Below are 16,759 nucleotides of genomic sequence, written 5' to 3'. Positions count from 1 at the left end.
TACTTTCCTCATCACTTGTCAATTCAGTACAGCTTTGTTCGAAAATCTGGGAACAATCTCCGAATGAATGATTCCTAAAGATAAGAACATTGCACATGGACATTTCAGGTTAATTCGTAAAGCAAAGGATGTACCTTATACAGAGAAAATACCTAAAAAGTTAAAAATGCAGTTTGAAATTATAAGTGCACTTTTGTATTAACACTACCGCCTTGATGTAATCTGGCGGGCTTTTACATACGAAATGGTAAAAATTACTTATCGTTTGCGCATTGGTGTCCTTCATACCATCTTTTCCAAAAGTTATTTCCAAACTATTGATAAGCATTATCAACATATCAAAAGAAAAAGTATAAAATACGAATTATATTAAATGATTATTGTACTTTTTTCTTCCACTTGTGTATGGAGCTGTCACCGATACTAAACATCCTTGCACCAGCAAAATTTCCGTTTTCTTCCGCAAGTTGAATAAAGGAACTTATAACAAACATACACACATTTTCACGAAATCCTCCTTGAATATTTAGTGAAGTTTCTTCTCTCCATGTACACAGCGATCTGTTTTCGTTTATCGTCAGACAACTGCACAAACTCTTCATTGCTCAACGGCAATGAGAATGAGAACCAAAGAAAGATTTGCCATGCTATTGCTGAAACGCCAAATGATGCGCATGTCAAAATTTGAAGGAATTTAGAAATTGTTGACGGCATTTCATAAAGTTTTCACCCCTATTTCACCTATTTTTCGAATGGAAGTCAAAGGTGAATTGGCACTCAACTTTCAACTCGTTTGATTGTCTAAACTAAATTGCTGGAACTTACCTTCCCGCTCGTTTGATGATCTAAGATAAATTGATGGCATTTACTTTCAGATCGATTCATGGTCTGTCAGGAATTCCTAAACCCCTTTTTTTCATCGACCCCCTTACAATTTTCTTTATAATACACAGTAAACAGCATAATCTTTATAACATACAATATAAAACTTAGTCATACTAAACATAACAGCATGTAAATAATTTAATACAATTATAAAGAATAGGAACAAAAGATTTAAAAAATAGTTGAGTATATTTATGTTTATCTATTTTTTTTTTTTTTTTTTTTTTATTATTATTATCATTTTTAATTTAACAAATGTAAACAATTTTTCAGAGACACTAGTCACAGATTCTGATCATACAAAAATTCTAGTTTAAATAATGTGATGGCTCCAAATGGTGCATTGAAGCAAGTTTTGTAATATTTGACATAAAACTGTTAATTTAATTTTTAAATCGCCTTATTAATGAATTTTCCACCTGTTTCTCTTTTTTTTATTCTAGTTTTGCGCTCTTCGTATTTGTTTTTTCATGTTTTCTTGTATTATTGAGTTTTATTTCTTTATATTGCACTTATCGCATAAAAAATTCGTGTATTTAAAAAAATATCCTTTATTTTAAAATATATTAAATAATTTTGCTATTTTTTCCCTTTGCTATTTTTCCCTTACATTTATTTTATATGATTTCTTCCTTACTACATCATACAACTGTACATCAATATCTTTATATCGACTTTATGTCGGCCCACCAGCGGCCGATCGGTAAAGTCGCTGAACACTGGTAGTTCGGTCCGAGGTTCAAATCCCGCGAACGGGCTGGCTGCATGGGCGTTTTCGTGGTTTTCCCCATGTGTAACGTGTATACGAGTCAGTTTCCCTTAGAAAGTCCTCCACGAAGGCATCCCTCCCCTTAGGCAGATAGCCCTAGTGTGCTTTGCCATAATTAAATAAACCAAACCAACTTTATATCACTCGTTAATTATATTTTTTTAATTTTTTTTTATTTACTTAGTGTGACAATGGCATCTTGAATCATCTTGACTATCAATCAGTTGCCGATGCATATTCGTTTGTCGATCCCCCCCAAATCGATTCCATGCTCGTCACGGATGTTCTTTAAAATTTCATCCAATTCCAGGGGGCCAATACGGACCCCCTGGATGCCCCTGGTCTACGTTAAAGCTCTCGTTTGATTATCTAAGCTATTAATGTCCCATTATACGCACATTTAGAGATTCATAGATTTATGGTGATTTTAAGTTCAATTTGAGCATGTTTTTTCAGTTTTGATTAAGTTTTTACAACAAAATCTTATCTTATTCGCGGATCGGCTTTCATTTGGAAATATATGCTAATTTATTAAGAATTATTTATTCGAAAAATATCAAATAAAAAACTTTGATACTTTTTGATTATCCGCACCTTCACGAAAAGTTGCCAACTTGTTGTTGTATGAAGAAGCATTTTATAAGAAACAGGAAATTTTATGGAGGGAAGTCTGTATGATCAAAGGTCAACACTTACAATTTTACAATAGACGGTGCTATTTAACGAAATAACCGTTACATATAAATCGTATAAATCCACCTCTACTGAAACATGTTTGTGATATGCATATGGACTTATTAGTTGTCACATGAATATTCAAAGGTGCGAAGAATGAGAAAGTACCAAACTTTTTAATGATGAATTTTGCACAGTGTGTTTAATTTTTTTATTTTTTATTTTTATTTTTTATATTTCTTTTTCTCGAATCTCAGCGAGGATTTTTAGGCTCTGATAAATGTGGATACTCTTCTCTTGAAATATCAGACTCTGAGGCAATATCCTCCATTTACAGAGGCCATGACTCAATGACGAAGGTTCTAAATCATCGTAAAAAGTATCTGCAGTCTGTTATTCGAATATGGAAAACAGAAGGCCCAATAGTAAGTAGATAAATTTTATTTAATCAATACTTTACCTTCTACCGGTTCGCGGATTCGGAGTGATTGATAGCAAAGCAAAATCAACTTTTTGGCCAGTATTTCTCAGGACAGTTCCAAAAACACGTTTACAGTCGTCGAAAAGACTGCGTTAAACATGCTGAAATTATCAGCAACACAGCCTTCAGGCTACAACCGTGAAGACAGTTTCACTGCAAAGCACTAAAGTACAGCTCCCGACTCGGTTCGGTCGCTCTCAAGCTATTCTCTGAACTCAAAACATTACTACTGAACTAAACATACTCAAGATGCTCCTCACGATACTCTCCTAATCCGTGTACAGTGTAGAAGCAGGATATATATAGCTTTTGGCCTACCTTCGAGAAATATTTTAATCGTAATATTAATTATATTTTAATCGGTAAAATTGGTAAGAATTCGTTCTAGAATGCTCTCGCTCCGTCTATGGTATATCGCCAATGCCGCCAGATGGACGATTTCACGCCAATTCTGGCATCCCTTCCTTTCCTTGCCACTTTCTGGAAAACCTAAACTCCGCTTTGGAAAGCTCTCTTACGGCAACTGTGCATTACGTAACAGTACAACAAGTTTTGCAATACATAGCGTAGGAATGTTCTTCATAAAGTAACTCTTTATATTATTTCTTAATTATTTTTTATAAACTATCATCGATATAAATATAGCAAAGTAATGTTTTGCTGTTACTTCCAGACATGCGCTTGGGAACACGTTTATTCGCAAGGTTTATTTATTATAAATCGTTTAAATTCGTTTAGTTATATTTATGACTTACAGTATACGACGCTTAATGTGATCGCGGTTAATGTTATCAATAAGATATTGCTATCGATTTGCCGAAGACACATCCGCTTGCATATGCAAACATGAATAATACATCATTTACTGTGATCAACAATTCGGTTAATATGATTAAACTTTCATAGAGTAAATATATGAAACTAAAGTCGCCCCAAAAAAGTTGAATTCGCCAGATAAAGTCGAAATAGCTTCTAAAAATTACTATATAACACATATCTCAGAGTGAGAGGTTAAGTTACCAGGCAGCTTAATTTTGACTTTAGTCAGCCATTTAAAATTAGACAGAAAAGAAACATTAATTTGACGTAGATATTGATTAACTATTTCAATCAGAGGCAATAAGCACAAGTCTTTCTTCTTCAGCAGGAGAAAAAATCCCGCAGAATTTTTTTTTCAGTAAATTCCTTGAAAATATCTAAGACAAATTAAGGTTTTTTTTTTTTTTTTTTTTTTTTTTTTTTTTTTGCCTGATTTCAAATTTTGCATTATACATTTGGTTTGTTCTCTCCTATACATTTTACATTTGGTCTGTTCTCTTCTAATCAGAAATGTCCTCCGAAAATTTTAAAAGCAGGAGCATCGGTCTAATAATTTCCAGAAAGTTCAGTTCATAAATGAACTTTTGTATTAAAGACTTTATGAACAGTATATAAACAAAATTTGCATTTTCCTAATTTAAATACTGTGAAAATGCATATTTATATGTTTCTTGATATTTTCTTATTAAATAAGTTAAATACCACTGCTATTTCGAAGGGCATTCTTTTCTCGTCGTTTAATTTTATCCGAACAGTCGACAAACCTGATCACATAAAGTGGTGCCTACTGTAGTTAGTTGCCGCCATCATCGATTGGGTTGGAACACTGGAGGCGATATTTGGATGTTTGGGGTAAGTGTATAGTATCTTTGCAGTATCTGGCATTTAAAATACATGCCAAGGTAAAAGTCATCATGAATGATTTGGTGGCAGGGAAAGAGAGATGAGAAATCCATTAATCGGTCCCCTGTAGAATACTGTGGTCAAATTGGGATACAACTGGTTAAAGATGTACTGTGCCCTAGACGACCTTATAAAATGGTGGGTGTCAATGCCCACGACAAATTCAATCCTGTTTTCCTTACCACAATGAAATTTATTCTGAATTTATTCTAATATTACTGTCATACAATTCACAATAGAAACAACAGAGTAAGTTAAACTCTTTATGTTGTTGTTTCAAATAGCCGCGAATTAGCAATTTAGGGCCTTCGGAAAAGGCCAACACCCCTCTGTCTCCTCATCAAGAAGATTGCCCAGGGTGCACCGCAGTGCACACTCTGTGTAAAAGGGAAGTTCAGAAATAATTTCGATGCAGAATCCCCCCGGGGACAGATCTAAGGGTCTTCCACCTCTCTCTTCCTATCTGGAGCGATCTTTTAGCTAGCCTGTATTTAAAATTGCCTTGTGCCGCACAGACACTTCAGACACAATCAAGCCCCTTCTGCAGAATTCGTGCATGGGGCCCAACATTACTAATCACTACACTAAACCACGAATACGGCAGGCAACATCGCTAACAATTATACCAAAGTCCAGGTAGTTTTGACTATTTAATTGTTATTTTTGCTGTTGTTTCAATCCCGGAAAGTTCCTGAGTAAAAGACGTTAGAAAGAGACAAAAAGGAAAGCATGGAAGCAAGAAAAAGACACAATTGTGTTGTATTTTATATATGTTGGGTATGTGCTCAGTGATGATTACAAGATGTACATAAACATCGTTTATTCTACATTGCTTATCTACTATTCTATATTACAGTTATGATTAAAAATAATAATAGATACAGTTACAGTTACATATACAACATCTCCCTTTTTTATAAAAAAATAATAATAGTAGTAAAATTAAACATATTCTTTTAAATAATAAGGTTTCTTAACAGTCCTACCAGATTGAATAACGTAGTTATGTCCATTTGAAAAATTTGATGATACTATACCTCTTTCACTATTTAATGACACAGCACTTCTGTTAGGTTTTGAAGGACTTACAGGCACATTTAAATTTGTAGTGCTCCTACTATTTTCATGTATCTCGGGTTCATCTATAACTTCATTCTCATAGTTGTTTTGTATTGCAAACTCTTCTTGATTAGTTCCTTTAAGAAGGTGTCTTCTGTTCCTTTCTACAATTCTTCCACCTGTTCTTATAATCTATATGAACGTAGTCTTTCTTCTTCTTCTATAATTTTCCTTTTTTCATTTAGTTTTTACCCTTTCTCTTTTATGTAAACATGATCTCCTATTTTCATTGGTTTTAACGGTCTCGCATTCCTATCATAATAGCTTTTTTGTAAGGTTTGTCTCTTCAGTAAATGTTGTTTATGGTCTTCACATCGTCTAGCTTAGACGAAATTCGCTTTTATAGGCATCAATCCATTTACTTTTCTTCCAAACATCAATTCTGAAGGTGACTTAACTTCATCTGAAATAGGAGAGTTACGATATTCCAGTAATACTAAATATGGATCCTTGTTGTCAACTACAGCTTTTTCTAACATTCGCTTGACAGTTTGAATATGTCTTTCAACCATTCCATTCGATTGTGGGTAATTTGGACTAAAAGTTCTGGTTTCAAAATTCCATCTTCTTGCAAAATCTTTATATTTCCTGCAATTATATTGTGGACCATTATCCGAATATACTATTTTCAGAATACCATGTCTTGCAAAAATTGATTTCAATTGCTTTATCACTGCTACACTTGACAAATCTTCCAAATGTCCAATTTCAACATATTTGCTAAAATAATCTATAACTATTAGATAATCCTTTCCTTCAAAGTAAAAGAGGTCTGTTCCCAATACTTCCCATGGACCATTAGGTATTTCTTTAGATATCATTGGTTCTTTAGTATTAGCTTTTTGTAAACTTAAACACGTTTGACAATTCAGTACCAAATCTTCAATTTCTTTCGACATTCCTGGCCAATATAATATTTCTCTTGCTTTGATCTTGCATTTTCCTACTCCTAAATGACCATAATGAATTCTGCTTAACATATCTTTTCGTAAACTTCTTGGTACAACAACACAGGAAATTTTAAATATTAATCCATTTGCTTCTGATAGTTCTTCTCTAAAGTTAAAATATGTTTTTGCCAATTCTGGAACCATACATTTTTCATCTGGCCATCCAGTTTTAATTAGTTTTCTTAAAACTTGTAGTTCTTCATCTTTTTCTGTTTCCAGTTGAAAAACTTCCATTTTACCATTAGACATTGGTATGCATTCTACAACCAATCCAACATGAGCTTCTATGTCTCCTTCAAATAAATCAGATCCTTCATCAGTGAACGATCTTGATAATGCATCCGCTATAAAAAGTTCTTTTCCTGGTTTATATTTTATCTCAAACTGATATGGCTGTAATCTTATACGCATTCTTTGTAATCTTACAGGGCATTTTTTAATGGCTTTTTGAAAATTGATTCCAGTGGTTTATGGTCACTTTCCACAGTAATATATTTTCCAAATATATACTGGTGAAATTTCTCACACGCAAATACAGTAGCTAAAGTTTTCTTTTCAATTTGAGCATAATTCTTCTGTGTATCTGTTAATGCCTTAGATGCATATGTTACTAGTAAATTATTCTGAAGTAAGACTGCTCCTAGTCCTTCTTGAGATGCATCTACAGATAAAACTACTGGCATTTTTATATCATAATACTGTAAAACTGGTTTATTACTAAGACATCTATATATATTTGAACTTTTAGTCTTCTAAATGCTTTTTCATGTGTTGCATTCCAGTTCCAGATAACTTGTTTTTTCATCAAATCTCTTAAACATGATGTCAATTTTGATACATTAGGTATAAATCTAGAAACATATGTAATCATTCCTAGGAAAGTTTCTAATTCTTTCACATTTTTTGGTGGTTTTATATCTAGAATAGCCTTAATTTTGTCTTCATCTGGTTTTAAACCATCTTTAGAAAATATATGTCCCATATATTTCACTTTATTCAGCCCAAATTTACATTTATTTAAATTAAATTTAACATTCCTTTCTCTGGCTCTTTCCAACAACTTCTTTAATCTTAAATCATGTTCGTTTTTATCTTTACCCCAAACTAATAAGTCATCTATATATATTTGAACTCCTTCTAAATCACTAAAAATTTCAGAAAAACTTCCGTGGAAAACTTCTGGTGATGAACTCGGTCCATATGGCAACCTCAAAAAACAGTATCTACCAAACGGAGTGTTAAATGTAGTAAATTCACAACTTGAATCTGAATTTAATTTGCCAAAATGCTTTGTTTGCATCTAAAATACTAAAGACCTTTGCATTTGTCATTTGAGATGAAATTTCTTCAAAGGTTGGTATGTGATAATGTTCTCTCAGTATATTTTGGTTAAGGTGCTGAGGATCTAAACACACTCTTAAATTACCATCCTTTTTCTTACTACCACTAATGAATTCACGAATTTTGTTGGTTGGTTAACTTTCTTTATAATACCATCTTTTTCCATTCTTGCTAATTCCTTTTTTAATGGATTTAATAAGCTAAGTGGAATTTTCCTACAAGGTTCTATTTTACTGACAGCTCCTGGTTTTAATTTAATATGATATGTATATCCAGTTAAATTCCCAGTTCCTTTAAACAAATCTTGATATCCTTTTAAAGATTCTGGTAACTTTTCTTTGGAATCAGGATTTACTGTACAAATCCTTTGTATTAGGTTTAATTTTTGCAATGTAGGTAAACCTAAAATAGCTGGAACAGTTTTATCACATGCTACGACTTGAAATTCTATTTCATCCTTGTCCCCTTTCGATGTTTCACATAATAATTTACATTTTCCGACTACATCAATCGTAGTACCATTGTAATTATTTAAAGTGACTTTTGATTTAGTCAAACATTTATCTCTTAAATTTAATTGTTTTAGGTAATGGTAACACATTACACTGAGCTCCAGTATCCAACTTATCAAATAAATATTTAGATATGTTTACTTTTAGTTCTTCAAACCATTCGGTTTTATTTTTAGAAAATGGATTTGTATCTTCTACTGATCCTAAAATATATTCATTCCCATTATTATGTAACTTATGCTCTAAATTATTCTGTACAACATTAGCATTTTCATAAGTGCACATTTTAGAAAAGTGATTTTTCTTTTTACAGTACAAGCAAATCTTATTATAAGCAGGACAATCAAAAAGAAAAAACAAACTTATGAAAAGTTCCACATTTTCTACATTTTTCCAACGTTAACTGATCTTCCCTTAATCTTTGAGATTTTTATTTAGAATTCCACTTACTATTCTATCTCTTATTAAACTATTTTTTCATTCTCCAAATCCACAGTTGCTACTTAATTTCTTTAAATCGGTTAAAAAAATCATCAAACGATTCACCTACATGTTGTGTTCGACAGAAAAATATATGTCTATCAACAATTTCGTTTGATTTCGGTATGCAGAAATTTTCGAAAGCTTCAATTACTTTGTCAACATCCTTCTTATCTTCTTCACTTAAATTAAAAGTATTAAATTTTTCAAGTGCTTCTTCACCAATAATGTGCAAAAAAATAGCTACTTTAATTTCAGGTGATTTAGTAATACCACCAGACGCTAACATATAAATTTGGAATGTTTGTTTCCATTTCTTCCAATTTTCGCTTAAATTACCTTCGAAATTTAGATTACTTGGTGGCTTTAATCCATCTATATATTTAATTTACGACTTTAAATTATATATACGTATTTTTAGCCACTTCAAATAAAAATAAACAACGCACTTACCAGCGATATAAGTTTCGATTTCACTGTAAACAACTTCCCATCATGTTTTTGTTTAGAATATCTTTACCCACGCTGCATGGTTCTTCAAAAAAGATTTTCTTTTTTAATCTACGACCTGCGCCATATGTTGTATTTTATATATGTTGGGTATAAGCTCAGTGATGATCACAAGATGTACACAAACATCGTTTATTCTACATTGCTCATCTACTATTCTATATTACAGTTATATTAAAGATAATAATAGCTACAGTTACAGTTACATATATAACAACAATTAGAACAATTATGAAGTACCAAATACAGGAACAAATAGAAAAACGCAAAAATTCAAAATAATGTTAGTGTCCCGCGCCTCTCACTACCGGAGTAAAGCATAGTTTCAGGCAAGGCAGTAGAGGAATTAACTTTTGAGTTTTATTATTTATTAGTGTAACCAAAGGTTCCTTTTTTGTCTAATTTTAAATTTATTTCAGCGTTTGTTAACGGGAGAAAAAACGACGGTTTTACTCAAGTTAACGAAGTCGTTACGAAAGTCGACGGTTTTACTCAACTTAAATTTTCTTAGGATGTAGCGCCATCTGTCGACCATAGAAGGCCGTTATAATTTAAAACAGTATCTTAAAACTTTCGGAGCTCTTGCTCGGCGAAAGAAATATTCGAATGATATATTTTCTGTTTTTTTAGTAAACAAAACTTAATTAATCCATATTGCCTATATAACACTCTATAACACTTGAAAGAGGTCAGAGGAAAATGAGCTCCACGCAGAAATAATATCGATACTTTCGAACTTTTTAAAACCGAGGTTTTGAATACATGGAATTTAAAGCAAATACAATTATATGAAACAATACATACATAATTACATGTATAGAAAAACATATTTCGTACAAATAAAATATAAGAATTTAATACAAATGTAGCATGTATAACATAAATAATAAAGTAAATATCTAATAAAAATATTTTCATGTATATAACATGTTATTATTATATATATTATGATAGCATAAATATTTAATGCATTACATTCGCAAAATTTACATAAAAAGAAAGAGTTTCGTAGAAAATATTGCATTATTAAGAAACGTTTAAAAAATATAGTAATAATAATAATTCAGAAACATTTGTCTCATTTAGAATCCCTAAATCAGCTGCCAAAAAAAAAGGCTTTTTGATATTTATTTATGTAAATATAGAGAACTGTAGTAGTATAAAGCAGTATAAAGATTGTAGCAATCGACAAGAAATTTACAAAATGTATTGAAACGAGTTTCCAGAGTGAGATTAAAACAGAACAAAAAATTCAAATTACTCAATGCGGAAAGGTAGGGTCTTTTTTTTTTTTTTTTTTTTTTTCTCTCTCTGTGTGTGTGTGTGTGTCTGTGTGTGTGTGTGTGTGTCTGTGTGTCTGTGTGTGTGTGTGTGTGTGTGTGTGTGTGTGTGTGTGTGTGTGTGTGTGTGTGTGTGTGAACAAACCGACCTAATGCTCTTCATATAAAAATGAAGACATTGAATTTATTCCTAAGAGTAAAAGGATGTGTACTGCAGAAATAAAATTTTCTTCTCATATGAGAATGAAACTAAAAGCCCTAGATCAGGGATGTAACAGAACTGGACTTTCAGACTGGTCAACGACAATTACTCTTAGTGCTGCTTGAAAGAATATGGGTATTTTGACAAAAAGGATGCGTCAAAAGTCATCCATCAACTACAGCAAGATCAGATGGGGAAAAACAAATCCTCGAAATCATTTTGTTACGAACTGCTTTTATTTTTACTGTATGGTATTTATTTTGATGGTCAAAACGGCAAGACATGAAACCATATACCAGTCACCTCCTTATAATAAGTTCTGCGTGGTTCTTTATTTATAAAATGGAAGCTTGCTGAGAGATATGTTGCATAATAAGCAATTTATGGTTGGACTTGCTGATGTAAATATTTTAAGTAAGCTTGATTTGTCAAGGAAAAATAACAGCCTGTGATGACGATGTAGGGTCTATATTTATTTTAACTAACATTTATTTTAAGTTTAAACTATCTTTCCTGTCAAGCATTACTTTCCCCTGGAATTGCCAATGCCAGATTATGTAAATTTTAGTAGAACGCGCAAGGATTCAAATTGTCAGCGGAAGTATCTGAGTTAAATAGAAGGGAAACGAGTTTGAAAGTGTGCTTTCTTACTTCACGAGCGTGGAGGTGGCTAGTTAGAAATTGAAGAACCACGCGTTTCGGCCTGTGTGCTTGCCTCGGCAGTTTGTTAATCTTTCAACGTAATATTCAGAAGTTTGCTGAATTATCAGCGGTATCTTAGAACGAGGTGAGGTTAGTTACGTTTAGAGAGCCTCGTAGTTAGTCACTTGTTACTATTCTTTTCTTAGTTTCTTATTTTTATTTTACCGCCGGGTCGGCGTAGTTTGTGAGCGTCAAGAGCACGCATTTGTAATTTCTAAAGTTGAATAAAAAGGGATTTAAACCCTTCTCAAGACTTTGGCCTACTTTCCAGTTCTTAGCAATCCCCACTATTGTTGCGTACAGGTTGGAAGCGCGCAACATAACATTGGCGCCCGAACACTTGTCGAACTGAAATGGCCGAAAATTGGATGGAAGTTGCTGGACAACAACAAGAAATGGCAAGCCAATTGGAAGAATTTGGATACCTGGTCCAGACGATGAGAGCGTCAATTAAGCCAAACGTCAATTTCGACGGAAAACATTCGGTGGCGATATTTCTAGAAGGCCTAGACAATCACTTCCAGCTCTACCCTGTGCCTGAAAGACAAAAAGTTGCCATCGGCACATCTACACTAAGAGGACAGGCCGCGCTATGGTGGAAGAATATAGGCAAATTTTTATTATGGGAATTCGGAGGCCAGAGATGTACATTTGAAAATTTCAAAAAATCGTTATTAAAGGCCTTCCCCATAGTGAAAGATCAAGCAAGGCTAGAAGCCAAACTGTATAGTTTTTATCAACGGAATATAGAAGAGTTGACGGACTTTATTCTGCGAAAAATTAAGCTGACGGATATGCTGTATGGGAAGAAAACCGACGCGGAGATTATTGAAATAATCTTACCAAGATTGCTACCTGCTGCTCAAGATTACTTCGAAATTAGAAACCCAAGCACATTGCAGGAGCTCTTTGAATTGGCGGTCAAGTTTCAAAATCGCAGAATAGCGGAAAAAGTTAGAGGGGCATCGTATTCTCAAAGTATCCGAAGGCAATCTTCAAATGAGCAGACCAGAAATGCAAACCGCTCTTATGGGGAAAGAGCTATCAAGCTAATTCATCAAACCTCGAAGGTCAAGGACCAAAAAGGAAATTTGAAAACAAACGCCCGCGTACCCAGAAGGCAGAAGTTGAAAGGAAAGCTTTAAACGAGTAGAGGGGCCTGTGAAAGCGAGGGTCCAGACCCCGGAAGTTTTGAAAAAACCCTCAAAAAGATAATTAAATACGGTCATCGTAAAAACTCCCATCTACCAATTAGACAAGTCCTGGTTGGCGATGTACCAGTAGAAGCCCTCATCGATACAGGAGCAGAAGGTAATTTTATGAGTGATACTTTTTTTAAAAAGAATTTTAATAGGTTAAAAATAAAACACAGAAATCATAGCAGCTCAAGGACAAACTTGTCAATGTATCGGAAAACTATCTTTAAAGATACAGGTCCAGAATGAAAGCCTTAAAGTATTAATTTTTGTAGTAAAAAATTAGCAAAATCCACTTATTTTAGGTATGGAGTTTTTAAGGGCCGCGAGAGCCAAACTGAATTTTCAGGACAGTTCTATTGTGCCGGAGATGGACCGGAGGGTGGTGGAACCAGTGGAACAACCACAAGTCGACCTCAGCCATTTCAATGACCATGAAAGTCAAGCCATCCAGCAAGTGGTGAGTACTTTTTCAAACTTGTTTTCAGAACGGCCTGGTAGCTGTCAAATAGTTACGCATGAGATACAGTTAACTGCCGACAAATTCTGTAGGACTAAACCTTATCGCTATGATAAACAGAAAGAGTTAATCATAGAAGAACATATTCAGGAAATGTTAAAGAACAAAATAATAACGCCCATAAATAATGAGTACGCGAGTCCAGTCGTACTATGTAAGAAAAAGAACGAGTTTCCTCCTTCGGATAAAAGGGCTTGGAGGTTTGCTATCGATTACAGAAAACTGAATAGTATTACTAAATTCCCAGTTTACCCTTTGCCGGTTATAGAGGAAATTATTATAAAGATTAAATCTACAAGATACATGACTACTTTGGACTTAACGTCTGGCTACTACCCAAATAGCTATGAGACCCGAAGACATACATAAAACCGCGTTTATAACAAAATCGGGCACTTATGCATTTTTACGCATGCCCTTTGGGTTGTGTGGGGCCCCATCAACATTCCAGAGAGCTATGGACATTGTTCTAAAGCCTGTCCTAGGAAAATAGACTTTAATCTATCTAGATGATATAACTATAACGAGTAGTACGTTGGAACAACATATTAAAGATCTAGAAGAAGTTTTTAAATTATTAAAAGAGGCCGGTCTTACAATTAACGCCTCAAAATGCAAGTTCGCAACTAAAGAACTTAAATATCTGGGTTATAAAATTTCGAAAAAGGGTATAGAAACTCAAGATTCAAAAATAAAAACCATCAAGAATTTCCCAACTCCCAACACCGCCAAGAAACTTTCTTCTTTCCTTGGGTTATGTTCTTATTATCGGTCATTCATAAAAGATTTTGCTAATATTGTTGAACCCTTGTTAGTAATTAAAAGAAAGAAAAGTAAATTCACGTGGACAGCAGAAGCAAATACTGCATTTGAAAGGTCAAAAGAAGCGCTCATCAATACCCCTGTTTTGAAATTCCCGGAGAGGGACAAAAACCTGGAAATTGCAGCAGATGCGTCGGACTATGCTGTGGGTGCGGTTCTTATAGAAAATGGCCATCCTTTGACATTTTTTAGTAAAACGTTGAATCATACACAAAGGAATTATACAGCTACAGAGAGAGAAACATTAGCCGTATTAATGGCTGTACACAAATTTCGAGTTTATTTCGGCAAAGCGCCAGTAACACTCTTTTCGGATCATGCGGCTGTTGGTAGACTTTACTCGGGGAAAAACCTAACGCCCATGTTAATAAGATGGGCTTTAAAACTCCAAGAATATAATCTAATAATCAAATATAAACCGGGTAAGGAAAACAATGTAGCTGACGCACTTTCTCGTATAAAACTGGATGATGAAGGCAATGAACCTAAATGCGCTGTGTTGACTTCAAAAATTTTAGATTCTAGAGATACAATTATTGCTGAATTGAAAGCTGATCCTGAATTTGGAAGTATCTATGCATATTTGAAAGACTCCGAAAGCTTTGAGCACACATATATCGATGCGATAAGAAATAGAGCAGAAAACTATGAAATAATAGATAATTTATTATTTTATACGAAAACAACAAACGAAAATCTCGAGTACAAACCAGTTATCCCAGCCTCGCTTCGACTAAGCATTTTGAAGGAATTACACGACTCGAAAACAGCGGGTCATTTAGGGGTCAGAAAGACTTTAAAAAGGGTACGCGAGGCGGTATATTTCCCGCAATTATACAAAATAGTAACTGCGTATGTCAGGTCCTGCAATCAATGTCAGTTAATAAATGATATTAATTACAGCCCGGCCGGATACTTAAATAGCATTCGCGCTACATTTCCGAATGAAATTTTAGGCATAGATCTTCTTGGTCCTTTCCCCCAGAGTGAGATAAATAAGATTCGTTTTCTTTTAGTAATTGTAGATCATTTTTCAAAATGGACAGAAATTGTTCCACTTAAACGCGCGTCAGCTAAAACAGTCGCAGATGCATTCTTACACAGATACATTTTAAAATACGGTGCACCGATAAAAGTCATTAGCGATAACGGTAAGCAATTCATTAGCCAAATATTTGAAAACATATGCACTGGACTTGGCATACGCCATATCAAAATGGTTCCGTATAGACCTCAGGCAAATATAGCGCAAAGAGTTAATAAAAACATTGTAAAAATAATTCGAAGTTATGTTAGCACACATCACAAGCGCTGGGATGGCTACATAATTGAGTTAGCTTATGCTTTAAGAACGGCAAATCACGATACTACGGGAAAAACCCCAGCAGAATTATTTTTAGGACGGAAGTTAATTACGCCTTTAGATAATTTATTCTTTGTGCAACAAAAAGAGCAAGAATTTAAACAGAAAGATGTGCAAACACTTATTGACCAGGCGGTTAAAAGCTCGGATACGGCAAGAAATAGGCAAAACTTATATTATGATAGAAAACGCCGTGAAGCAGATTTTAAAGTTGGGGATAAAGTGTTGAAGCGGAAATTTTCTTTATCAAGTGCCCCAGACAATTTTACTTCAAAGTTAGCTCCAAAGTTTCAAGGCCCCTATGTAATTCAGGAAATCAAGGGAGTCGTATTGTACCTTAAGAACGAGAGAGGGCAAATCTGTAAAGCAAGTCCCGACCAGGTAAAAAAATATTATAATCAAAATGATTTTGAAATCCTTAAAAGTTTCTTGCAGGACTCAAGCGTAAAAGAAGTAGAAGGTCCAGAAGTAACGTCACCCGTTCCACCACCCAAGAAGCAAAGAACTGAAGAGAAACCTAGCCCTTCTACAAACCATGCGACGGTACCGAAAAGAAGAAACGAAAACTTTCAGAATCCAGCATTTAAGAAAAAAAGAAAGCAAAGCCGCCGCGTAAAGAAACCTTGGTAAAGAGGAAAACACCACTTACAACGTATAGCAGTAGAAATTATACATCAAGGAGAACGCTCCCAGGGCCAGAGAGTCAGGTGCAAACAAGGCCGCCGTTCCCGAAAATAAAAAGTCAGCAGGAGGAACGAAAAGACCACCACCAACAGAAGAAATTCAAGCATGACTCCAGACCGGAGGACGCCAAGACCAGCCGTCCAGAGGCAAAACGGAAAAGACAGCAACCCGACGACTACCACTCCAAGAGGCCAGCATACAGAGGACGAAAAAGAAAAAGCAACGTGGACGACACTCGGAGAACACTAAGGAGAAGACTGACGTCGATGAAACCTATAACGTGCGAGCAGTTCTGCCAGAAGAGGATGGCGGAGTTCCAATCATCGAAAACTCAAAGATCAGTTAAAATCTTCTATAATTTTTTTTCTTTTGTTCCGAAATGTTATGCGTAAATACGAAGTTCTATGTTTTGACGGAAGTCAATGTGTCTCGGTTGAGACTTAGTTTTGTTTTACTTTATTTAGCTAAGGCAAAAGTATTATTTTCTTTAAGTATAAAATCTAAGAACAAGCAGTTTCTGTTGGTCGAAAGACTAATTCTGTTATG

General features: G+C 34.3%; 1 protein-coding gene across 2 annotated transcripts in view; it reads left to right on the top strand.

Annotated features, from left to right (window-relative positions):
- Positions 1–16,759, top strand: part of LOC118199580 (katanin p80 WD40 repeat-containing subunit B1-like) — a 331,155-nt gene that overhangs the window by 291,108 nt on the left and 23,288 nt on the right. For both annotated transcript variants that reach the window (XM_085813586.1, XM_085813587.1), the window contains one exon: positions 2,587–2,754. In XM_085813586.1, coding sequence (XP_085669712.1) covers positions 2,587–2,754 — 168 coding nt within the window. The remainder of the gene's footprint in view (positions 1–2,586; positions 2,755–16,759) is intronic.

This window comes from Stegodyphus dumicola, chromosome 3 (assembly GCF_044657685.1).
Source record: "Stegodyphus dumicola isolate Sdum_Otavi_A_Nest chromosome 3, ASM4465768v1".
Taxonomy (NCBI): domain Eukaryota; kingdom Metazoa; phylum Arthropoda; class Arachnida; order Araneae; family Eresidae; genus Stegodyphus; species Stegodyphus dumicola.
Note: the sequence above shows the minus strand (reverse complement) of the source record. Positions and strands in the feature narration are given on the sequence as shown.